This window comes from Hyaena hyaena, unplaced genomic scaffold (genome assembly GCF_003009895.1).
Source record: "Hyaena hyaena isolate Hyena2069 unplaced genomic scaffold, ASM300989v1 scaffold_86, whole genome shotgun sequence".
Taxonomy (NCBI): Eukaryota; Metazoa; Chordata; class Mammalia; order Carnivora; family Hyaenidae; genus Hyaena; species Hyaena hyaena.
Genome location: NW_024080721.1, coordinates 183,477 through 206,206, shown reverse-complemented (window position 1 = coordinate 206,206; position 22,730 = coordinate 183,477). Strand labels below are relative to the sequence as shown.

General features: G+C 47.4%; 1 protein-coding gene across 1 annotated transcript in view; it reads left to right on the top strand.

The window, feature by feature from the left end:
• TRPM8 (transient receptor potential cation channel subfamily M member 8) overlaps nucleotides 1-22,730 on the top strand; it is an 81,775-nt gene that overhangs the window by 52,218 nt on the left and 6,827 nt on the right. The window contains exons 18-23 of the mRNA XM_039234462.1: nucleotides 627-768; nucleotides 2,071-2,242; nucleotides 3,353-3,530; nucleotides 13,947-14,137; nucleotides 18,868-18,967; nucleotides 20,026-20,059. Of these exons, the coding sequence (XP_039090393.1) occupies nucleotides 627-768; nucleotides 2,071-2,242; nucleotides 3,353-3,530; nucleotides 13,947-14,137; nucleotides 18,868-18,967; nucleotides 20,026-20,059 (817 nt within the window). The remainder of the gene's footprint in view (nucleotides 1-626; nucleotides 769-2,070; nucleotides 2,243-3,352; nucleotides 3,531-13,946; nucleotides 14,138-18,867; nucleotides 18,968-20,025; nucleotides 20,060-22,730) is intronic.

Below are 22,730 nucleotides of genomic sequence, written 5' to 3'. Positions count from 1 at the left end.
AGCTGTACACATAGCCTCCCTTGCAGAGAAGCCTGACTCTTCGTCCGTATGCCTACCCGCACTCGCTCGGCAATTTGAAGTGAGTGAGCGCTCAGTTTCCCACTCCAATAACTTTCCTTTCTGCTGGGGTTCAGCATATGAATCACAGTGGGTTGGATGTGATTTCTGGAAAATTCCAGGTGGAAAGCATATATGGCTCTCAATTAACACATTAGCAGGTGGTCTGTGAATCAGATGATCTGGTGCAAATGAGGCGAAGTCTCATTAGAGGAAACCTGCCAGAGCCAGGTCCCAAGTGGCTGGGCCAGGCTGGGTACTGGGGTTATTACGGTAGCTGAGGGAGCCAGGAAGTTAGCCATTGTGTGACCGGGTCCTTACAGTAGGTAGTGTTTAGGGATGACAGACACCTCTGCCAGCCCTCTTTGTGCAACGTTGCCTCTTTACTGGAGGCCGCGCAGGCAGAAGGCCGGGGCCTTTGGCCCTCAGTGACTGATGGGTGGTCTTCTTGGCCTGTTTCCACTCCCTCTCAGCGCCCCGACTCTGTTTCTTCGTGTTCGGTTACCTTTAAAAACAAAATCTTGAACTGTTGTGTCAAGATCTCATGCGCTGTGCTCTCCGTTCCCTAGGCTCCACCCTTCGAACAAAACCTCTCTGTATTCCGGACGAGTCATCTTTTGCCTGGATTATATTATATTCACTCTGAGGTTGATCCACATTTTCACTGTAAGCAGAAACTTAGGACCCAAGATTATCATGTTGCAGAGGATGGTAAGAATGGAGAAGGCTGCTGCTTCGCATTCTGCTTGCCAGACCCGAGCTCCTTCCATTGTCTGTAGAAGGATTTTGTCCACAGACAGGTCACAGTTGGGAAGGTTCGCTGTCTTTGATGTGTTTTCATCAGGGGCCTCCCCCACTTCACACTTCAACAGAAGATGACCAGTAGGAGCAATGGGCTAATTAAATGCGTTGCTAGTGAAGATACCTGTTCAGATTTTACTCTTTACCAAAAACTTCCATTTGAGTCTGGACAACTCAGTAAGAGATCAGACAGGATAGCGACATTTGTACCCATTTTATAGATGCAGACAACGGAGGTTAATATGTCTATCTGGAGACATGCAGTGGGCTTGAAGCATAGCGAAGATTAGAGCTTTGATCCTATGGCCACGCAGGTTAGATGTAGGAGAAGCTCTACCAGCCCCGTTTCATTGGGCCGTTCAACAGAAGGATAATAACCCCCTGATGATGTTCCTAAGCTGGTTTTCCAGATGACCCAAGCCTCCCGTGCTTCTGTCTCTAAATCAGATGTGCATTTGGATTAGCTCATCTGGAGGTTGCTTTCCAACACTGAGGACCTTTGAGTTTGTGGTTTTTAATTCAAAGCATATCTGAGGCATCAAGTCACCATGAAGTCATGCTGTGTGTGCAAAAAGTTAAAAAAAAAAATGAAACCGTGCATTCTTGTTTAATAAAGTTAGGTTTTAATTTTCCTTAAACAAATACTGAGGAAACTCTGTAGGGATTTAAGGAATGTGAGCCTGGTGAGGAGTAGAGGTACAGGTACTCCAGAATTAGTCTTCTTTTTTTTAAATCAGGTTTTTAAAAAATTTTTTAAATGTTTTATTTATTTTTGAGAGAGAGAGAGAAAGACAACATGAGCAGGGGAGGGTCAGAGAGAAGGAGACACAGAATCGGAAGCAGGCTCCAGGCTCTGAGCTGTCAGCACAGAGCCCGACGCGGGTCTGGAACCCACAAACTGTGAGATCATGACCTGAGCCGAAGTCGGACGCTTAACCGACTGAGCCACCTAGGCGCCCCTTGAGCTGGTCTCTCATCTGGAAGGTTTCTGTGGCTGAGCTGGTTGGGAGACCTACACGCAGAAATGTATCCATCGGTTTTAATTCTGGAAAACAGATGTCCCAGGACCCGAAGGTGGCAACGGCTATTTTTAAAATTAGGGGGAACACGGGGCGACAGGAACTTCTGCCCTTCCCTGTAGTCAGCTGAGCAGACGAGCTCACCGGGGGGCACAGTCCCGACTCTGTTCTCTTGTCTTCCCTCCCTTGACAGCTGATCGACGTGTTCTTCTTCCTGTTCCTCTTTGCGGTGTGGATGGTGGCCTTTGGCGTGGCCAGGCAGGGGATCCTCAGGCAAAACGAGCATCGCTGGAGGTGGATATTCCGCTCGGTCATCTACGAGCCCTACCTGGCCATGTTTGGCCAAGTGCCGAGCGATGTGGATGGTGAGCCTGACGTAGCCCTGGGTGGGGACAGCGGGGAGCAGGTGCTTGCTTCTAGAACCGGCCTCCAGGGTTCCCTGCTCTGATCCACAGCTGGAGCTGGGTCAACACCAGCGAGTGAACACTGACCCTCATAACCTTGTCTTTGAGCAGGATTTTACACCCACCTTGCAGACGTGTCCCACATTTTAGTCTGCGATTTTTTAACGTCTCAAAAAATAGCATTTCTTATATTTTCAACAGCAACGTGGCGATTGACAGCAACAAGCCTCGCTAGTTTAGGGGCAGGTGTTGTGAGTTGTACTCTCTTGCATAACTGGGTACCCATTTATTTCAAAAGGAGCAATTTTGAAAAATTTGCACTGGAAATTAGAATTTAAACACCCAGCTCTAGCCACCGCCAACTATCTTTTGGAGGCAGGTTAATGGCGGCGTGGATGACACACCCGGCTTACGTAAGGGAAGAGTGGGGCGTGTGCAGACCGGTGTGTGTTTTGAACGAGCTGTCGAAAGCATCTTTGTGATGCCAACTAGAGCCCAGGCTTGTCATGTTCCGCCCTGCCCCAACACAATGATCCCAATGTTTTCCCTGCCTTATTGGTCACATTTCTCGGCTCCCTGGTGTTTTCTCAATTATTCTTGTGGCCTCAGGCAGCCCTGGCCTCTGCTGCTGCAGCCTCTGCAGACGTTAGCTCTTTCCCTGGGCACTGATGGAAAGGCACCTTGCTATTGTTATTTCCCATGTGCACCCTGTGCTCACCAGTGTACATGAGGGAGTGTGTTTCATCCCCGTGGTTTTAGTCCCCCTGCGAGGAGAGACCCTTTCCAAGGCTTCCGCTTCTGGGGTCTGTCGCTTGTGTTCACACAGTTGTGCGGATCCCATCCCATCCTCGACCCCTCCTGTGATTCCATCTGTCATCTCTAATCCACTGGCTTGTTTTGTTGATTTGACCTCCTCAATGTCTATGAAACCCAAACACTTTTTTATCATCGCCACCTCTGCCAAGCCATCCTCATTATGTGACCATTGTCTTGTGTCCCCTGCCTCCCCCCCACCCCCAGGTGCCTCCTCCAGAGGGTCCTCACTTTGCCTTTTGGTTTCTACGTCCGCAGGCACCACATACGACTTCTCCCACTGCACCTTCACTGGGAATGAGTCTAAGCCACTGTGTGTTGAGCTGGATGAGCACAACCTGCCTCGGTTTCCCGAGTGGGTCACCATCCCCCTCGTGTGTATCTACATGCTCTCCACCAACATCCTGCTGGTCAACCTTCTCGTCGCCATGTTTGGGTACGTGCTTGGCCGTGACTTTCCCGGGTGTTCACGGCGTACCAGGCGGGGCTGGAGGGACCAGGGGCTAGGTCCTGGAGGTCTGCCCTGGAGGAAGTTAGGTGAGAGCTTGGGCAAGAGTGGACCGGAGGGGTTGCGGCCTTAAAGGGACTATACTGAAAACACAGTGAGTGAGTCCCTACGAGCTGTGCTGCAAGTTTAGATGGACACCAAGGACAGGTACCTGTAACGCCCTCCCGGACACTCAGACTCTGTGCGTCCAGCATCCACTTAGCCATCTCCCCAGGTGCCATGATGTGGGTGTGATGCCGATGCAGTGGGTGTGATGCCGATGCAGTGGGGTTCAGCTCCTCTCCAATGACCTTATTTTCTAGGGACTTGGTGGCATGAATTCTAGGGTTTAAAGGATTCTAGTTAGTGGCTGCTTTAAAGATTTTCAGTTTAAATACAAATTACAAGAGCAGAGTCAGGAGAGTGACTTTCTTTTGGGGCTCATGGCTCATGAGGTTGAGGGAGAATGTGATGGTGACTCTAAAATATTTTTATTGCCTTGGGCAGTTCTTCTTAATACCTTCAGAGAGTCGTGATACTCATCTCCCTTCCTTTTTAGGAGGGTTTCACGGGGTGTCAGTGATACTTTCAGTATAAGCAGCTTAGTTGTGTGTTGTTGCTTTAAGGTAGGTAGTCATTTTTTTTAAGTTTATTTATTTATTCTGAGGCGGGGAGCAGAAAGAGGGAGAGAGAGACAGAGAAACCCAAGCAGGCTCTGCACTGCCATTGTGGAGCCCAGTGTGGGGCTCAAACTCCTGAATCCATGAGCTGAAATCAAGAGTCAGACACTTAACCAACTGAGCCACCCAGGCGCCTGAAGGTAGGTAGTCATTTTGGATATGTGATCCCAGCACAGACAGACAGAAAATTTGGCAACAGTATATCATTGTTAAATGTTAGGGTAGAAGACAAACACCTCGTCAGGGTCAGAAACCAAGAAACGATGAGAGACAAGAGAAACGCCGTTGATTTCGTAAAGCATGTGTTGAAGGTAAAGGTTATCTCCAATGAAGTCACATGATAAGTGGCGGCTTGAAGGAAACCTTTGCATGAGATGAACAATGACTTTTTACTTCCTGATGTAGGAAGAGCTCCTGCAGGTAGATGGCAGAAAGACAATTCAATAAAAATTGATAGAGGAAGTACAATTCAGAGAAGGAAACTTCAAATGGCAGCCAATCACATGAAGAGGGGCTCCGTCTCGTTGATGCGAAAGACCAGAAAAAGCCAAGGGGATGCTGGCTTAGGACCCATGAGATGAACAGAAATTTCAAAAAGCCTCTTGTGCTGGGGTTGGTGCTGAGAAGTGGGCCTTGCTGCTGGCAATGTGATTGCCTCTAAGCCTTTGGAAAGTGATAGGAAAAGAATTGTTAAAAGAGAACACACACAAATCTTTGAGCCAACTCTCTCGCATCTGGGACTCTGTCCTAAGGACATATATATACAAGGATGCTTGTCGGATCATTGTTTGATGTCTGTTGACTGCGGGACAGCTGAGTAAGCCTTGTTATAGATGACAAGTATTGTGCAGGTTTGAAAAAAGATAGATCTCTTTTTATTGACTTGAAAGAATGACAGTCTGTTAAATATAAAAAGCAAATTGCAGACAAATTTTTATGGTGTAATCTCATTTTCCTGCAGTAAAAAACAAGAAATTAAAAGAATTAATACAATTAATTAAAAAATACAAGAGTATGGGGCACCTGGATGGCTCAGTCGGTGAAGTGTCCGACTTTGGCTAGGGTCATGATCTCACGGTTCTTGAGTTCAGGTCCCACATTGGGCTCTGTGCTGACAGTTTAGAATCTGGAGCCTGCTTTGGATTCTATGTCTCCCTCACTCTGTGCCCTTCTCTGGCTCTCTCTTTCTTTCTCACTCTCTCTCTCACTCTCTTTCTTTCAAAAACAAATAAACATAGGGGTGCCTGGGTGGCTCAGTCAGTTAAGCATCCAACTTCGGCTCAGGTCATGATCTCACAGTTCGTGGGTTTGAGCCCTGCGTTGGGCTCTGTGCTGACAGCTCAGAGCCTGGAGCCTGTTTCAGATTCTGCATCTCCCTGTCTCTCTGACCCTCCCCTGCTCATGCTGTCTCTCTCTCTCTCTCAGAAAACATTAAAAAACAAACAAAAAAACCCACCCCCAAAACAAATAAACATATAAAAAAGTGAAAAAATACAAATAGGTATTTCACTTGTTACAGTGATCACATAAAGCTTTTATAATTTAGAGAAAAAATAAGAAAAAGACAACTGTAACTTAGAGCCCTGGGCTCCTGAGAGACACAGGGATTGTTAATGAGGGTCCATGGCCTCCCTTTGGACAGGGCTGGGTGGAAGAATGTACCTCTGGGCTTGTCACCCATCTATCAGGCTGAGCAGTGAGTGGCCATCTGGTCTACCAGTGTACAAAGAAGTCCTCCCTCAGTCCCACCTCTACACTATGGCCACAGTAATGTTTCTAAAATGTCAGTCACTGCTCTACTTAAAATTCGGGAAGGATGTCAGTATTTCCCCATGGCTTTCAAGGTAAATTTCAGGCTCTTCAGCTCTTTGCCAAAGCTGTCCATGACCTGGCTTGTGAGCACAGTCTGTCCCTAGGGTGTCTGTCCAGAAACAGGGTGACCTGTGACATCGGACACTTTGCAAGCTCTGTTCCATCCATCGAGATTACTTGCTCCGCCTTGACTGTCTCTTGCCCCAGTCCTGCTTGCCTATTAAGGAGCTGAGTGTCATCTTCTGCCCGAGGGGGTCCCTGGTGGCCTCCCCACTTTGCAGAGAGACTCCCTGCACCCCCTGCACAGTGACAGCATTCTGTCCTTTTGGATGGTAAACCCTGGAGGATGGAGACTGGGTCAGCCTCAGCACCTGGGACCCTGTGGGTTGGATGAATGAGAGAAGGGCTTTGCCTGTGTTTACTTCGTTATTCAGTGATGGCTTGGGAGCTTGGCTTCCGGGTCTTACATTTCCTGATATGCATCAATGGTCAATCACAGACCAGAGAGGGCTGTAGCACATAGATGTATGGTGTCAGTTCTGTGCCAGGTGCCTGGGGGGGTGGGGGGGGGCAGAGATCATATGGCTGTTGTGTCCACATGGACCTAAAGAGGGAATGTGCAAACCTCTCCATCACCGCTCCAAAGGGTGGCCAGGCAGGGAAGGACTTGGGAGTCAGGATGCTGCCCAAGGTCCCACTCTGAGCTGCAGAGAGAGTGGCAGCTGCTGGGTGATTTGTGTCCACATGAAGGCCAGGGAGGGGGAACACAACCTCACAGCCTTTACACCAATTGCTGGACAGGCCCTATGAGAACTGGCCAGTCATGCTGTTTCCCCAGAAATTAACCAAAGGGGCTGACGGCTCCCAAAGCCATGACCTCTGAGCTGCATTAATATGGTGGATCTCAGAGAGGCACAGGGTAGAATATGACTTAGATCTGTCCTGAGTGTGTGTGCTGTGAAGGGAAGACCTTGCCACATTTCTAATCCATTATCCGCATTACAATGATGAGCTGATAGAATCTGGAGCCAGGAGGGACTGGAGCCCAGCGTGTCGTTTTCACATTGAGGAAGTGAATGCCTGGCCGTGGCTCTGGCCACACGCCTGTCCAGCTTATCTGTGTCCATTCAAGTCTTGAATGCAATTCTCTTCCCCAAGATACCCCAGCCATGGCGTGGTACCCTGCTGTCGCCCTATTCAGTGCATAGGTGTGACAACTTGGGGGCATCGCTCCCCTTGGGGGGCGCCTCCTAGAATAGTCCTTGCGGAGGGGCATCTGGGTGGCTCAGTCAGTTGAGCATCCGACTCTTGATCTTGGCTTAGGTCATGATCTCATAGTTTGTGAGTATGAGCCCTGCATCTGTCAGTACAGAGCCTGCTTGGAATTCTCTCTCTCTCTCTCTCTCTTTCTCTTTCTATCTCTGGCACCACCCTTGCTTGCTCTCTCTCTCTCAAATTAAATAAACAAACATAAAACATTAAAAAAAAAAAAAAGACAGAAAAGAGGAGAGTCCCATGTTAACCAGAGACTTTTTCTTTGTTAACTCCTATCTGGGAACTTGCGAGTGGCTTCAGCCTCCCTCCTGCCGTCCATGGGCAGAATCTTCAGAGGGTGGTTTCCGATGGCTGTGGGAATTGTTCTGGGCTTTGTGAGCCAGCGACCCCAGGCGGTGACCCCCCGTCTGGCACCACATCCAAGTATTCATGTAAAAGCTTAACCATACACAATGGCAACCTTATGAACTGTAACATAAATGAGCCCTTGGGAATTTTAAAGCAGTATTAGAGTGCTCTCTGGATAATATTCAACAGGGAGAGGTAATGGATGTAAACCTCTGTGATTATTCTGCATTAAAATTATCGATCACAGGCCCTGTACAGCTTATCAGAGCATGAAGTGAACTCGCAGTCCGTAGATGACCCTGGGTCATCTCAGCGTTCTGCTGTGATGCTTATGGGCACCGTGCCCTGGGGACAAATCCACCAGATGCCTTTCTTCCAAAGGGGACTTGTCAAACATGCCTGCACCGAAGAGAATTTCTGTGACCAAAATATGATTTAATTGTATAAGAAGTACTGAAAAGGCTATTTTCAGAGTCTGTGGGGCTCAGGGGAGCGTTATGAGGTGTGACAGAACATTCGAGGTGGGGCTAGGGTCAGTGGGGCTGAGCAGAGGTGACATTTGCTCAGAGAACCCCTTACCGGGGGAAGCCCAGAGCCTGACCCAGGGTGGGGGCAGGGACGGGTGAAGCAGGGGAGAATCAGCCACTGACGAGGGTGGAAAGGTAGACAGGGGCCAGGCTGTGGGGTGTCTTTTATGCCACGTTAAAGAAGTTGGGCATTTTCTTGAGGGTGAAGGAGGGCCCACTGGGTCTGCATGCAGGCACAAGGCACTGTCTTAGTTGTTTGACTCTGCAAGCACAACACTGAACCGAGTTCGCACATCAAAAATAAGTGTAGTGAGGGGCACCTGGGTGGCTCCGTTGGTTGAGCATCTGACTCTTGATTTCGGCCTTAGGTCCTGATCCCGGGGTCGTGGGATCGAGCTCTGCGTTGGGCTCTGTGCTGAGCATGGAGCCTGCTTGAGATTCTCTTTCCCTCTCTCTCCCTCTGCCCGTACCCCCTGCTCATTCTCTCTCTAAAAAACAAAACAAAACAAATCAGTGTCGTGAAGTCTCTGGCTGTCTCTTACTGTTGACTATGTACCTGTTTTTTTTGATCTTGTGGAAGGAGAGAGGAACGGAGATGTGCAGGAGCCGGGCTGGGGACAGGCAGCGGAATTCAGGGTCACCAGAGTCACAGGGCAGCTCTGGCCGGATATTGCTGGCATGTCCGGGAAGGAGTAACAGATGGAAAACGGATGAAATCTGCGAAAGAGCTCAGAGGAGGTGTTTCCTGATTGAGATCTAGATGGCAAGTTTCTCGTCTTTCAGTTTATTCTGAAATTCTGCCATTGTTTCAGCGTCTTCTTTTTCTTTGTGATATTTTTTGGCAGACTCGTCATTCTCTTCTGTTGATCAGTCTATTTTGGTTTTTACTACCAAATGGATTTAATTACTGACTTAAAAAAATGATTTTAGCATCTGTTGTACAAGTCCACCTCATTATTCTCATTCAAAACTTTTGTTTTGGCTTTTCTTGTATACTTAATAATAGGGAGGCACCTAAGGCTCATCTTCCAAAATCCTTTGTTCTTTCCCCTTCAAAATAAATAAATAAATAAAAGTTTTGTGAACTTTATTGTGATGATGTGAACTCGACAGCATCATTCAGGGGAAGCTGACATCTTTAAAAAAAAAAGTGATATCTTACTCTCCAGAAAAAATGGTGTGATTCTCCATTTTTTCAAATATACATAGTTTCCTGGTGATGATGAACAGTTTTATTCTATGAATCTGGAAGATTTTTGGTTACTTTTTATCCTAGCCATTTGTGATTGTGAAAGAGATTTTTTTTCCTATTATTTTTTTTCAATAAGTAATTTTTGACATGGAGGCAACATGTATTAAAGCTTTGCTTATTTGTTTTGGAACAAGTCTCCTTACTGAATCTTCCTTTAGTCCCTCTCCTTTTTTTAATTGTGTCATGGAAGGTTCTTCCTATTTCTTATGTATGAAGCTCCTTTCTTTGCCTCCTACTTTATTTTTTTTAGTTTTCCTAATTAGAAATGGATGTCAGATTTGCCAGAAGATTTTCTAGCAGCTATGGAAATGGCAAATTTCCTTTTTATCTATGATGTAGTAGGAAAATGATGTATTATATAAATGGTCTTAATATTTAGTCATCCTCTGTTCGTTGGTCATGGCATATTATTCTGTTAACGTACTGCTGGATTTCATTTCTGTCCAAGGCTATCTGAATCCTCAACATTTGTTATCTCCTGGTAACGTTTTCAGTGTCAGCCAATTTCTGAAACGTTGTTTCCCTGTGGGATTCCTGCCTCCTCGTCTCCTGCTCCATGAAGGCACTTGGGTGGTCTTAGGGGACCAAACTCAGTCATCACTTTAGATCTTCCACTAGCTGGGTAGAAGAGGGCTCAAGATTATCACTGGAGTTGGAAGGTCGAAGGGAACATTGTGGACTTCCTCTCCAGGAAGGTTCTGGATGGTCAGCGGCTGACAGGGAGATGCCCAGAGCCTGGGTGGGAGATGGTGTCTGAGCTTCTCTGGGCATTTGGGTTTGCTGAGTGGGGGGCGGGGAGGGCACTCATGTATTGGCACCAGACTTCTGCCTCTTCTTTTACAGAGATGGAAGACAGTGTCTAAAGAATATAAAAATTATTTCAACAGAGCAGTTTGAAACAGTGCTCAACTATCAGTCTGCCTTCCCTGGGGAATCCTCATGTCTCTTTGGCTGAGTCTGGAACTAATTTGGGTGGTGGGGGGGAGGGATAGAAGAATTTGGAAGCTGCTGTCATGTGGGGAAGGTGGGCCTCAGTATGAATGACCCCCAGCATGGTCACCCCCAGAAGTGTGTTATGATTGCAAAGTGGCTTTTGGGTGTTCAAGTCCAGTAATCAGCTAGCTCACTCTCACCCCCTCGGATGCGGACAAGGGTTTGTACTGTTTGCCCAGGAGAGAAATGCTGCTCTCTGGATCCAGCTGGGCCCCAGGGTGCAGAGCAAACGGAGGTTCCTACAGGAGGCCGCCAGCTTGTCCTGAGGAATGCACAAAGCATTGATTTGAGGCAGAGCTTCTCAGAGTAGAGGATGATACAGTGGAGACCTTAGTGTATGGACATGGGCCCAAATCCATTCTAGACCAGGGACTGGCGACTTTGCCTGTGAGGGCCAGCTAGGGTCTTCACTTTGACCTGGTGCCAAGCACCCATCCCCACCTTTCTGCTTGGTAAAGACCATTCTAATCTGGCCATCCCCATAGAGCAGTGCAGGCGGGGATTGGATCTGGGCTCCCAGTTTGCCAGTCCCTTCTCTAGATCAGCTGGAAGACATGAGATGCTTGCACTGCTTCTGAGCGACCAGTTAAGCCCAGATGCAAATCTCTACCCATGGGGACTCTTCTTGACCCAAGTGCTGTGCTGAGCTTCTGAGGAAAGGAGGGAGGCCCAGCTGTGGGAGAGGTCAGCTTCCCCTGCTCTAAGCATCCTAAATGTCCTTCAGTCGGAGCTCTTAATTCCTTCCGGGTGGAACCTCAGAGAACAGCATTTGGATGCTTGTTGCTTTTTTGTGTTTGACTAGACATGTTCCCATTTTAAGATCCTCCCGGCGACAGTGATTTGAATGGTGATATTTGTTCTGTCACAATGTAACAGATGGATCTCTGTCAAGTTCTTAGCTCTGACTTCATTAATCTGGGGTGGGCCTGCCACCCTCCCCTATTTCAGTGCAGGGCCCTGGGGTGCCATTTGCAGAGCCAGTGAGGACCCGCGGGGACAGAGAAAGATGTTGGTGTTGGCCCAGAGCAACCTGACCTACATTTGGAAGTAACTGCAAGCTAACTGCTGGATTCACTCTGCTCTACTCTTAAGCTGCACAGTCCTTTTTCTAGCCTAAAAAAAAAAAAATCTGCAGCATAGAATTGACAGAATCGACGTGAGAATCAGCCAGCCAGCCATCTGACGTGCCTCGTGTAGGAGTCTATGTGCCGTAGATGTTCAAGAAGTATCAATTCCCTTCCTTGCAAAGATGGCGGGCTCCCTGGGGCTTGGTTTATAGGTGCTAAGGGGTGCCTGCCGCTGACCCCAGTCCTGCATGGAATCCAGGGCCCGGGGTGTCCCCTTCATCAGAAGGCTCCAGCTCGAGCCATGACAGGCTTGTAACCAAAGCCATAGCTGTGACGCGTGTAGGTTAGTGTTTTGCCTTTGTGTGTGTGATTGTCTCTTAGCTAAAGATATTTAAACCTTAGATTGTAGTGTGCCATGGGGCAAGAGTGAGGTCTCACAACAGACAGACCCGGGTCCCCTGCCCGGTCACCTTTCAGGTCTGGCCTGTGACGTGTTTATCCAGAACTGGGAGAATTGAATGCAACTCCAGTCAGGACTGGCTTATAGATTTCAAAGACTGATTGTTGCTTCTTCAGCTCTCAGAGGGGTGATTTGATGCCAGCAATATAAGCATCTGGGATGGTTGAACTGCTGATGGTAAAATGCTCCATCGTATGAAGTAGTCCATCCAAATCCTCTGGAGACAGAGCATAGCTCAAAACATTTCATGCTTGGGGCGCCTGGGTGGCTCAGTCAGTTAAGCATTTGACTTCGGCTCAGGTCATGATCTCACCATTCGTGGGTTCGAGCCCCACATCAGGCTCTGTGCCAACAGCTAGCTCAGCGCCTGGAGCCTGTTTCAGATTCTGTGTCTCCCTCTGTCTCTGACCCTCCCTTGCTCACACCGTCTCTCTCCCTCTCTGAGAAATAAATAAAACATTAAAAAAATTTTTTTTAAATACATTTCATGCTTTACTCTGGAAGGCGGTGGTGTGTGGTGGCAAGGCAAACAGACATCAGTAGGATTGCAAGACCCAAGGCCTGGCTTTATTATTTTCTAGTTGGGAAATTTAGACAATATTCCTACCCTTGCTCTGCTTTAGTTTTCTGATCATTCATCGTAGATGAAAGTAAGGCTTATATCCTATAGAGCGTTGTTTGCAGATTACATCATTAATGCAAGTAGGCTGCTAAGAACAGCGTCTGGCACCTAGCGTTAGCTGCGTTATGGTTGGTTTGATTTGTTACCGATAAATCAGTGGCACGATCAGACGTTCTTCTGATCAATGGATGTGTTTTCTAATTATGTGAATAATTCATGCCCATTGTGTAACGCTTAGGAAGCAAAGAAGGGAATAGAGAACATTCAGGATGTGTGCTGGAGATCACCACCAAATGATGGGTTTATTTCTCCCTGTGAATTGTGATTTACATAGTGAGATGATGTGGTAAATATGAGGTTGAGCCTAATTATTTCACTTAACATGTATTATAAGCCTTTCCCCAAAGTATAAAAATTATTCATAATCATTATAATTAACAGCTATTAATTAATCATGGTGGGTGATACATATTCTTAGTGTTGAGAATTTCTGTGGCCCCATTCTGTTGAGGTGGGAGGTTGGGACAGCTGCTTCTTTTGGGGCGGTGGCAAACAGCTGTGCGTATATATCCACCGATAAATTTTCTTTTCTCAGTACCTCCATGGTCTTAGGTTAAATTTCCAGAAGTCAAGTCATGGGATCAAAGGGATGAACATTTATTATTTTTTAAAAATTTTTAAATGTTTATTTTCTTTTTGAGTAAGTGAGAGAGAGAGAGAGACAGAGCACGAGCAGGGGAAGGGTAGAGAGAGAGGGAGACACAGAGTCTGAAGCAGGCTGCGGGCTCTGAGCTGTCAGCACAGAGCCCAATGTGAGGCTTGAACTCACGGACTGTGGGATCATGACCTGAGCCAAAGTTGGATGCTTAACGGGCTGAGCCACTCAGGCGCCCTTAAAGATGAACATTTCTAAGGCCCTTGATAAATATTAACAAACTTCCTTCCCAGACTGTTTACAATTAAACTCCCGTTAGCAACGTATGAGGGGCAAATTGTTCCTAAGAGTGTCACTACCTTCGCCTCTTTGTGATGAACACAGTAACAGACTGACGACAGATGGGAATCCTTGAAAGGTCTGGAAGCAGAAAGCTTTTGAAAAGCACCGGCCAGTATTTTCGGTGTGACCAGACCCTAGACCCCAGACCCCGAAGCCGCAGACGCGATCTGGCCCCGGCTGCGTTGAGGTGTGCCCACTGCTGAGCTGTCCTGGGCCCCGCCTCAGCCTGGGTTCTCCTCTCCTGGCTGGACGCAGGCTGCCTCCGGTCGTGCCTCGTTATCAACACCACCGCGTGGCAGGCTGAGACTTGACCTTCTCTCTCCTTCTGCCAGCTACACAGTGGGCACCGTCCAGGAGAACAATGACCAGGTATGGAAGTTCCAGAGGTACTTCCTGGTGCAGGAGTACTGCAGCCGTCTGAACATCCCCTTTCCCTTCGTGGTCTTTGCCTACTTCTACATGGTGGTCAAGAAGTGCTTCTGGTGCTGCTGCAAGAACAAAAGCATGGAGACTTCGCCTTGCTGTGAGTCACTTGTCCCTCCGTGCCCGGGAGCAAAAGCAGTGATTCATTGTTGGGGGGGGGGTGCGGGGAAGAGCGTGCCTGGTCCTCACGGGGCAGCAGGAAAGGGGTTTTTCACAGTTATGCCCCCGCCCCCCTCTGTATGTCTGTCCAGATTAGGCAGCCGGCCAGCCAGGGAATTACTCGCAGGGAAGGTAGGTTGGGGGGGTGTTGCAGGTCTGTGGGCTGCTCTCATTCTGGGGGGAGAACGTTCGGGGGAGCATCATAATTATGTAAACAGCACGTTGAACAAGCGTGATTCACAGGACGGTGTCAAGACATGACTTCGGTTTTGCTTCTGTGAGATGTCGACTCTGGTAGACGTTAGCCCAACTCTGGCAGAGTCCGGACTGTCCTGGTCGCTCCTAGGGAAATCGAAAGGCTTGTAATTACTACACTACGTAGACAGTCTGGTCTATTAACCAGCCCATTGATGGCCGAGCAGGTGGGAGGCCCTCCTTTTGGCTGCACCCCCTCTTAGCTGGCAGAGCTCTCAGGGAGCGTGGGCCACTGGCTTCTTCTTCCCCTGCCTTCCTCCCCTTCTCTGCCACCCACCAGCTGCCGTCACTGACCCTCTGTGGGTTGGAGCACGGGAATCAAGGAGGGGAAAGAAGCAGAAAGTCTTTTCTGGAAACAATGGTACTGTTCTTGGCCGGCTCCGTGCTCTCTGACCTGGCCTGTGTGCAAAACTGATCCTGTATTGTGTGGGTACCTGGTGGGTCTGCTCTTCCCTGGCTGGCCCCCCGACTCCAGGGATTGCCAGGACTTTCTCCAGCGGCTGCCTTGCCTGGCCTCTCCTCCATATTGCACAGACTCTCCCTGATGGGGACCCGCTTCCTTTGGGGAGTTAGCGCTGATAAGTGGTAAGGAGCAGGGGAGTCCCCACTGGGCTCCCCCTGTCCCTGCCATGGGAGCCAGGATCTATCACCAGGAGATTCTCAGTCACACTAGGGGACACCCTCCGCAGGCACAACTCTCTTCCCTGAAAACAGGCTAGGTTTTCTTAACACTCGACCCTGGGACTGCGGAGGCAGACAGATCTTCCTAGCTTGCCGACATGTCTCAACCAAAGGAAAGGAAGGAGAGAAAGGAAAGGAGGGAGAGGCTTATTTTGATTCATTCGGGTGTTTGGGCACAGAGAAAAAGATAGAAAGGGTACCACCAGCCCATTCATTTTGCCTTCTGACCTCAGATTTAATCCAGGGCATCTGGCTCTGGGGGAAGCTGGGGTCCATCAGTAACCTGGCTTCTTTATCACATGCAGCACCAGGGCTCAGGTGTTTCAGGTCTATGAACATCTTTATATTTCTTTTATTTATTTTTTTGAGCTTCTTTATTTATTTTGAAAGAGCACAGCTGGGGAAGGGCAGAGAGATGGGAACCCGACATGGGATTCGAACTCACAAACCATGAGATCGTGACCGGAGCTGAAATCAAGAGTCAGACACTTAACCGACTGAGCCACCGAGGCACCCCACAAATTTCTTTTAAAAATCATAAGGAAAAGAATGAACTTTCCAGTCACAAACTTTAAGTCAAGGAAAGCAGAGCATAAAAAAGGATATATACCCTATATTGTGCATAGAGAAGAAATAGTGTAAAAACAGCCGTATTGCTCAAAGCCTTCCTTCCTTCACAAATACGGACTCCATTCTGGGGGTACAACAGAGGCATGTGAGGGCTGGGCTGCTTGGCCCATAGTTTTACCTAAATGGTTCCAGAGAAAGAATGATGGGTAAAAGTTTCAGGGAGGAAGATTTTGACTTGGTAAAGGTTTAAAACTGTGTCTGACAAATCACGCTCTCAGGAAATGAAGCAAATAGCTACGTGAGGTAGTGAATCCCATCACTGATTGGATTCCGTCTGGGGATAGGGAGACAGATTTGGGATGAAGATCCACTGTCCAGAGGCACCCTGTGCTCTGTCCAGGGTCAGTGGAACCAGACACCTCTGTGTGTCATTAAGGACAAATCAGTCTTTTGAATTTGGGATGGGTTCGAGGACAAAATGTATTCTATTCCCTCAAAACTTAATCATTGAGTAAGCATGCTAAGAGGATAAAAATGGGAGCAAACCTCCCAATTTGGCCATCAGATGGGCGGGACTTCAGCTGCAGGAGGCAAACAGGTCAGAGATGAGCTTTGTGAATCTGCACCTGTTTCCCCGGGAGAATGATGCTCTTACAGTCATTTGAGAACAAGATAACATAAGCTGGTTGCATTCTCTCTTCCCAAGCAGTTCTTAGTCTCAGGGAGGAATAAAGAAGTAGAGGGAATAAGGGGCACAGCAGGACAGGTACTTCTCCACGCTGGGTGCCCTGATGACGGGAGAGGGCGAGCCCCCTTTACTCTCTGGAGACTTCTGGAGGTGCCTGCTCACCACTCATTTATTTGCCGCTTCTTGGCAATCACGGATTCCAGAAACCTTAGCACTCGGTGGTTGCCAGAGCTTTTCACACTGATTCATTTCCCAAATTCACTTTGCACTTGCCGCCAAATGACCGGGACATCAAGAGATTTAAGCTCAAAACTGTTCTTTGGAGAAAAATGCCAAGAGTTTTCAAACGTTTCAGAAAAGGTAGATTCCAACCTTCCATTAAAAAAGATTATTTTTTAATGTTTATTTTTTGAGAGAGACTGAGTATGAGCAGGGCAGGGGCAGAGAGAGAGAGAGAGACATAGAATCTGAAGCAGGCTCCAAGCTCTGAGCTGTCAGCACAGAGCCCGACACGTGGCTCAAACCCACAAACTGTGAGATCGTGGTCTGAGCCAAAGTCAGACGCTCAACTGACTGAGCCACCCAGGCGCCCCCCAAGCTTCCATTTTTGCTACTTCTTGGTGACATCATAAAGTAACAATGACAAAGTATGCCACCCCGTCCCAGTAATTGCCCTGTTAGAAAATATATTGCTTTCCACGAGAAAAAAGTAATCCATCCTCATTATGGAACATTTGAAAAATACAGAAAAACACAAAGAAGAAAGAGTAAGAGCACAGGGAACCCACCACTCAGAGGTAAATATTGTTAACATAATGGTATCTATTCTATTATGTTTGTCTGGGTGTATAATAATTAGGTTATTCTGGATCAACACATTATAATCTAATTTGTTCATTTAGCGAATAATATATCACAAACATTTTCCATGTACATAAATATAAACCTATATGACAGTTTTGAACTGTAGAATATCCCAGCCTGTGGATGCACAATATTTAATGTCGCCAATCCCTTGTTTCAATTCTTTCAGTATCATACAGCGCTATGATGAACAGTTATATGCCTTTATTTTTTAGCACACAAATGATTTTTTTCCATTGGAGTTATTAATAGAGAAATTTCTAGATAAAGGGTATGTACAAATTTAAGTCTTTTGGTATTGTCTGCCACCCTCCTCCTCCACCGTCTCATCCATCGTGTGCTACAACAGTAATAATTTACAGAGTTTTTCCAGTTTCTGGGAAACCTGTTTATCCATGTTGTTGCCATCACAGGCCATAGTTATTACCGTGGACCCTGCCAACTTTCCATTTCTGTCGGTGAAAGTGCTGTGCCATCACCTAACATTTTGACCGCTAAAGGACTTGGCCATTTTGTCTTGGTCATTTGTCACTGTCACTCTTTGGCCATCTGTGTTCAGGAACCTGTGGATCCTTTCCATGTTGATTTTTAAATACTCCTACTGGGCTTCTACATACATTGCAGTTTGGGGAGAAGATATTGGAAACCACTTTGCTAGGAAAAATCCAATGGGAAAAAAATCCAATTAGGAATTATTTTCTATAAATCTGCATTTGCTATAGAGGCTTTGCTGAAATCCTGTCACTTGCATATTGGCTCTGCCTTTGAGTCTCAGTGAATTCTTTTTAAATCCATATACTTTAAAGGCAATTTAAAAATAAAACTAGATTTTTTTTCTCCCTCAAGTGGATGCCTGCCTGAACCTAGGTGCTCTCCTTTCCCCACAAATTCATACGGAGGACTATCCACCGCACCATTTCCTGAATCATGGCACCTTGTCGATCTGTGATTTTGTTTGCTTGCCTTCTCATAGGCCCAGGCACTGCAAGAAATTGAACTAAAAATCTTGCTGGAACACGCCCCAGGCCAATTTTTACAGCAAGCCCTGACTTAGATGAAAGGAAATAGACAAGGCAGAAGAATTTTCCTTGAGGCCCACACCCAGATTGCATACTTCACAAGGATAGGAATGATGTCCGGGCTTTATTGACCCCTCCTCCAAAGTTCCTATGCCCGTTTTAGGTTGAGAGAGTCACAATCCAGCCGTAATGATCCAACCGGGTGGTTGATGTAGCAGTTTTATGTCATCAAAATGAGAGAGGAGCACATATAAAATGTGAGGCCAGAATTCATTAGTGAAATGATTTTGCTAAGTCATAAAGCACACAGACAGGCTTTAGATGGATCTCTGTTTAGAATAAAGATTGCGTTCCTATTTCACTCAGACGGCCCCAATTCCTCACTGTTACCAAGAAATTCATTAGCATTCCACTGCTTTGCTGCTGTTCCTAGTAAGTAACATTACTCACATCAGCCTGTGCAGGATGAATCTAATTCTTCTGGCTCCAGGGTCTCACCAAATGACGAGCAGGTGTTGATTTAGGAGGTAAGGGGCAAAAGAAACAGTTTGAATGTTTTCTTTTTTTTTTTTTTTTTTGGTCTCATTATTCAAGGTTTCAAAAATGAAGACAACGAGACTCTGGCATGGGAGGGTGTCATGAAAGAAAATTACCTTGTCAAGATCAACACGAAAGCCAATGACACCTCAGAGGAGTATGTCCGTAGTTCACCTCTGCTTTGCACGGCTCCGCTCGTATGCATAAGCTTGCAGAACATAACATAGCTCAGTTGAGTAAGCTCTGCGAAGAGAACTTAAAGCAGAGAGAAACACACCAACAAGGTATTACCTAGGCAATTGGAGGTGACATACACGTAAGTGTGCATCAGCCTTTCTAAAAGAGCGTGACCACCCACTTGCCATCCTGATTGTCCTCCAGGACCCTGGGGAAGAAAGAGGTACTGGAGCCTGCAGGGCAGGACCTTGGAACCAGGTCACAAGAGCGTGGGTCGCTCTGCCGTGGCTACAGAGGTGGATTCTGGGAAGACCCACCGAACACGGGCAATTGGCCCGTATGCAGGCGCCGCACACCTGTCTCTACGGTGAAGAAACAGAACGGAAAGCCCTTTGGTAGATCTGTTACAGACTGTCCTTGAGAAGCCCTGAACAGCATTTATGAATTGCATGGAGTTTTTACACACATGCCATAGAGCTAGATAGGTCACAGCTAAATCCACAGATGGTCCCCAAGTTGAGGTCATGCAGGGCCTTTAGGAGCGGTACCCTTTGTATTAGGCAGGTTAACATGGCTAATAGTCCGATGTCACCCCAACTGAGAGCTCCAAACATAACCTCAAAATTCACTCTAACGAAGAAAGACTAAAAGTAAGCACAGTCACTCCCTTTGCCAAGTTCAACACGGCTATTACGTGGGATGGATGGCATGCTCTTTCTCTTTGAGTTACAAGGCAGACGCCCTAAGCTCTAAGCTCCTCTCCATTCCCGGACTCTGAGATCTTGATTTTGGAATGGAGGTCAGAGTCCACCACCTCTGTCAGCAGAGGCAGCGTGTCTATGTTCTACTTCTGGCTGGGGTGGAGTGTGGGATCCTGCTTCGCTTGGCTATCGGCCAGAGGACGTAGCTGATGTGGATTTAGTTGAAAACGAAAATGATCTGTGTTTTGTTCTTTAAAAGACTGTAAAATGGAGTCTAATAGCCTTTTCTCTCCCCTCCCTCTTCTCTTGTTCTCTCTCTTTTTTAACTTCTTTGAAGAATGAGGCATCGGTTTAAACAGCTGGATACAAAGGTATAGTTCTGATGACAGTTTGGGAAACATTTTTTAAAAAAATCTGTGTTATCTTTGATCTTTCAACTAGAGGCCAGTGGTTGTGGTCTGAAAACAAAAGAAGTTAATTATTAAAGAAAAAAAAAGAAGTGACCCTGTTCTGTGTTCGCTCAGTGTGTAAGGTCTGGGTGCTGGAACGGAGTTACTTCTCAGATGCTCCCGGCCCCAGTGTGCTGGCGTCCTATTTCCCCATCTCTGAACTCTCTGCTGTCTCTGTCTGACCCAGGGCTCCCTCTTCTCTTTCTCTCAGCTGTGAAAGCAGGTGTAAGATGCCTGCAGTTATGAAAACACCAGCGAGGCTCAGGGGAGTGATTGGGGAGCCTGTGAGCCTCTGTGCTGGTCTTCGATGCTGCTTCAATTTGTTAGCTATTTAATTTGAAGGGCATTGCAAATGCATGAATATACATGTGAGCGTTAGGCGCGGGGAGAGTGTGCCCACATCCCTCCTGAGCTGGGTGACTGGAAATTGTGATTCAGGGTGAGCAGTAATTACAATTGATTCATAAGTACCAGATCCTTGTTAGGCTTTGTGGAGGAAATGATACCTGGTGTTTTACCATGGTATTTGAGAACGGCTTCCTGGTTGGCAGGATTCACATTCCGCCCCAGGGCTGTGCTGTTAAGTGGCTAGACAGTACCCCATCTGGTAAGGCAGAATCTCCAGCACCCAGCACCCTGCCCGAACCACAAGGGTCTCAATCAATGTTTGTTGAGAGAATAAATGACCAAAAGGTGCCCCTTCATCGAGCTCTTAACATGAGAATTGATCCAACTCAAATTTTTTGGGGTTTTTTTCTGTGTTATTTACCACCAGGATTCTTTTTTTTTTAAGTTTATTTATTTATTTTGAGAGAAAAAAGAGAGAGAGAATGCACGAGCAGGGGAGGGGCAGAGAGAGAGGGAGAGAGAATCCCAAGCAAGCTCCGTGCTGTCAGTGCAGAAACCAACATGGAGCTCAGTCTTATGAACCAGGAGATCATGACCTGAGCGAAATCAAGAGTCAGACGCTAACTGACTGGGCCACCCAGGTGCTCCTACCGCCAGGCAGGTCACCTCCTGACAGAACGGAATGTCTGTGCCTGGTGCCTTCCTGGTGCCCTCAGAGCAGCTCTTCTCTTCCTTCTGAATCTTCTTTTTCCCTGGAGCTGCTGACTCGGTAACATCGGAGTCAACTACTCAGCATGACGGTCTGTTTTGTGCTGACAACCAAATGCTTCCATCACACTTTGCTTTAGTTACCTACCGCCGCATAACAAACACCCCCCACCCTTCTGTGACTCCCAACCACCATTTTATTTTTACTCTTGCTTTTTTTGAGGGTCAGGAGTCTGGGAAGAGCTCGGCTGGGCAGTTTCGCTTCCTGTGGATTCAGCCAGATTTATGGGGCTGGATTCGGCTGGTGGCCAGGCTAGGGTCTGGCACGTCTGTGCTCCTCGATGTGGCATCTCCCCCACGTGTGACGTCTGGTTCTTGTGGCTTGGGCTTGTCACAGCCTGGTGGTCTTAGGGCAGTCCCCCTACGTACTGGCTTCCAAGAGTGAGAAGTGCAAACTGGCAGTGCTCGGGCCGGCTAGGCCTGGGCCTGGCCTGATGTCATTTCCACCAGAGTCTGTGGACCAAAGTGATCACAGGCTGGCCCAGATCCAGTAGCACACCTCTTGTGGTGGGAGTGGCACTTGCACTCAGGCCCAAAGGACACGGCAGCCACCATCTTTGGGGACCCGCTATCACACAAGTGTTTATCTTGTTACAACTGCTTTCATTCTGAAGTTGCATTGTTGATTCTTCACTGAGGGGCTGGGAAGACCTCTCTTTTATTGGACTTGAGTGCTGTACATAATTGATCTTGCCAGGCTGTGTATCAGGATTATACTCAATGGAGAGGGAAGTGAAAAGTGCTGGATATTTTTTTTAAAGTTTATTTGTTTATTTTGAGAGAGAGAGAGAGAGATTGCAAGCAGGGGAGGGGAAGAGAGAGAAGGAGAGAGAATCCCCAGAAGGCTCTGCACTGTGAGCGTGGATCCAGATGCGGGGCTCGAACTCAAGGACCGTGAGATCATGACCTGAGCTGAAACCAAGAGTCGCTTAACCAACTGAGCCCCCCAGGTGCTCTGCTGGATATTTTTAAAGACTATAGAGAATTTAGAGAATATTAAGAGAATATATGAAAGGAGCAGCAGGGAAGAGTATCTTAAGATTGAGTAATTATATTAGACACATAATGTGTAATAAATAATAAACATATCCTTATATGATATATTCACTTTTCTACCTCATGTATTTATATTTAAAGATGTTGTCTGCTGCTTCTGTGCCGAGGCCGCACAGCACATAATATTTAAGGAGCACCTGCTATGTGCCAGGCATGGGGCTAAGTGCCATTAAAGCAGAGGTGGCCCCCAAATGTCATGACTGGATCCTTTGTGGGGTGGCGTGGTTATGAGAGCTGAATTGTGTGGGGTTCGATGGCGAGGATGGTTTTCACGCGGTACCCGGCACGCACCCCACGGGCCGCCTGCGTCTGCGTCAGCAGGGGGCAGGGTCAGCAGCTGTGAAGGGCCCAAGTTCAGAGAAGCAGGGAGCGGTCCAGGCAGCTAACGAGGCACGGCTCTGAGTGGGGGGGGGGGGGGGGG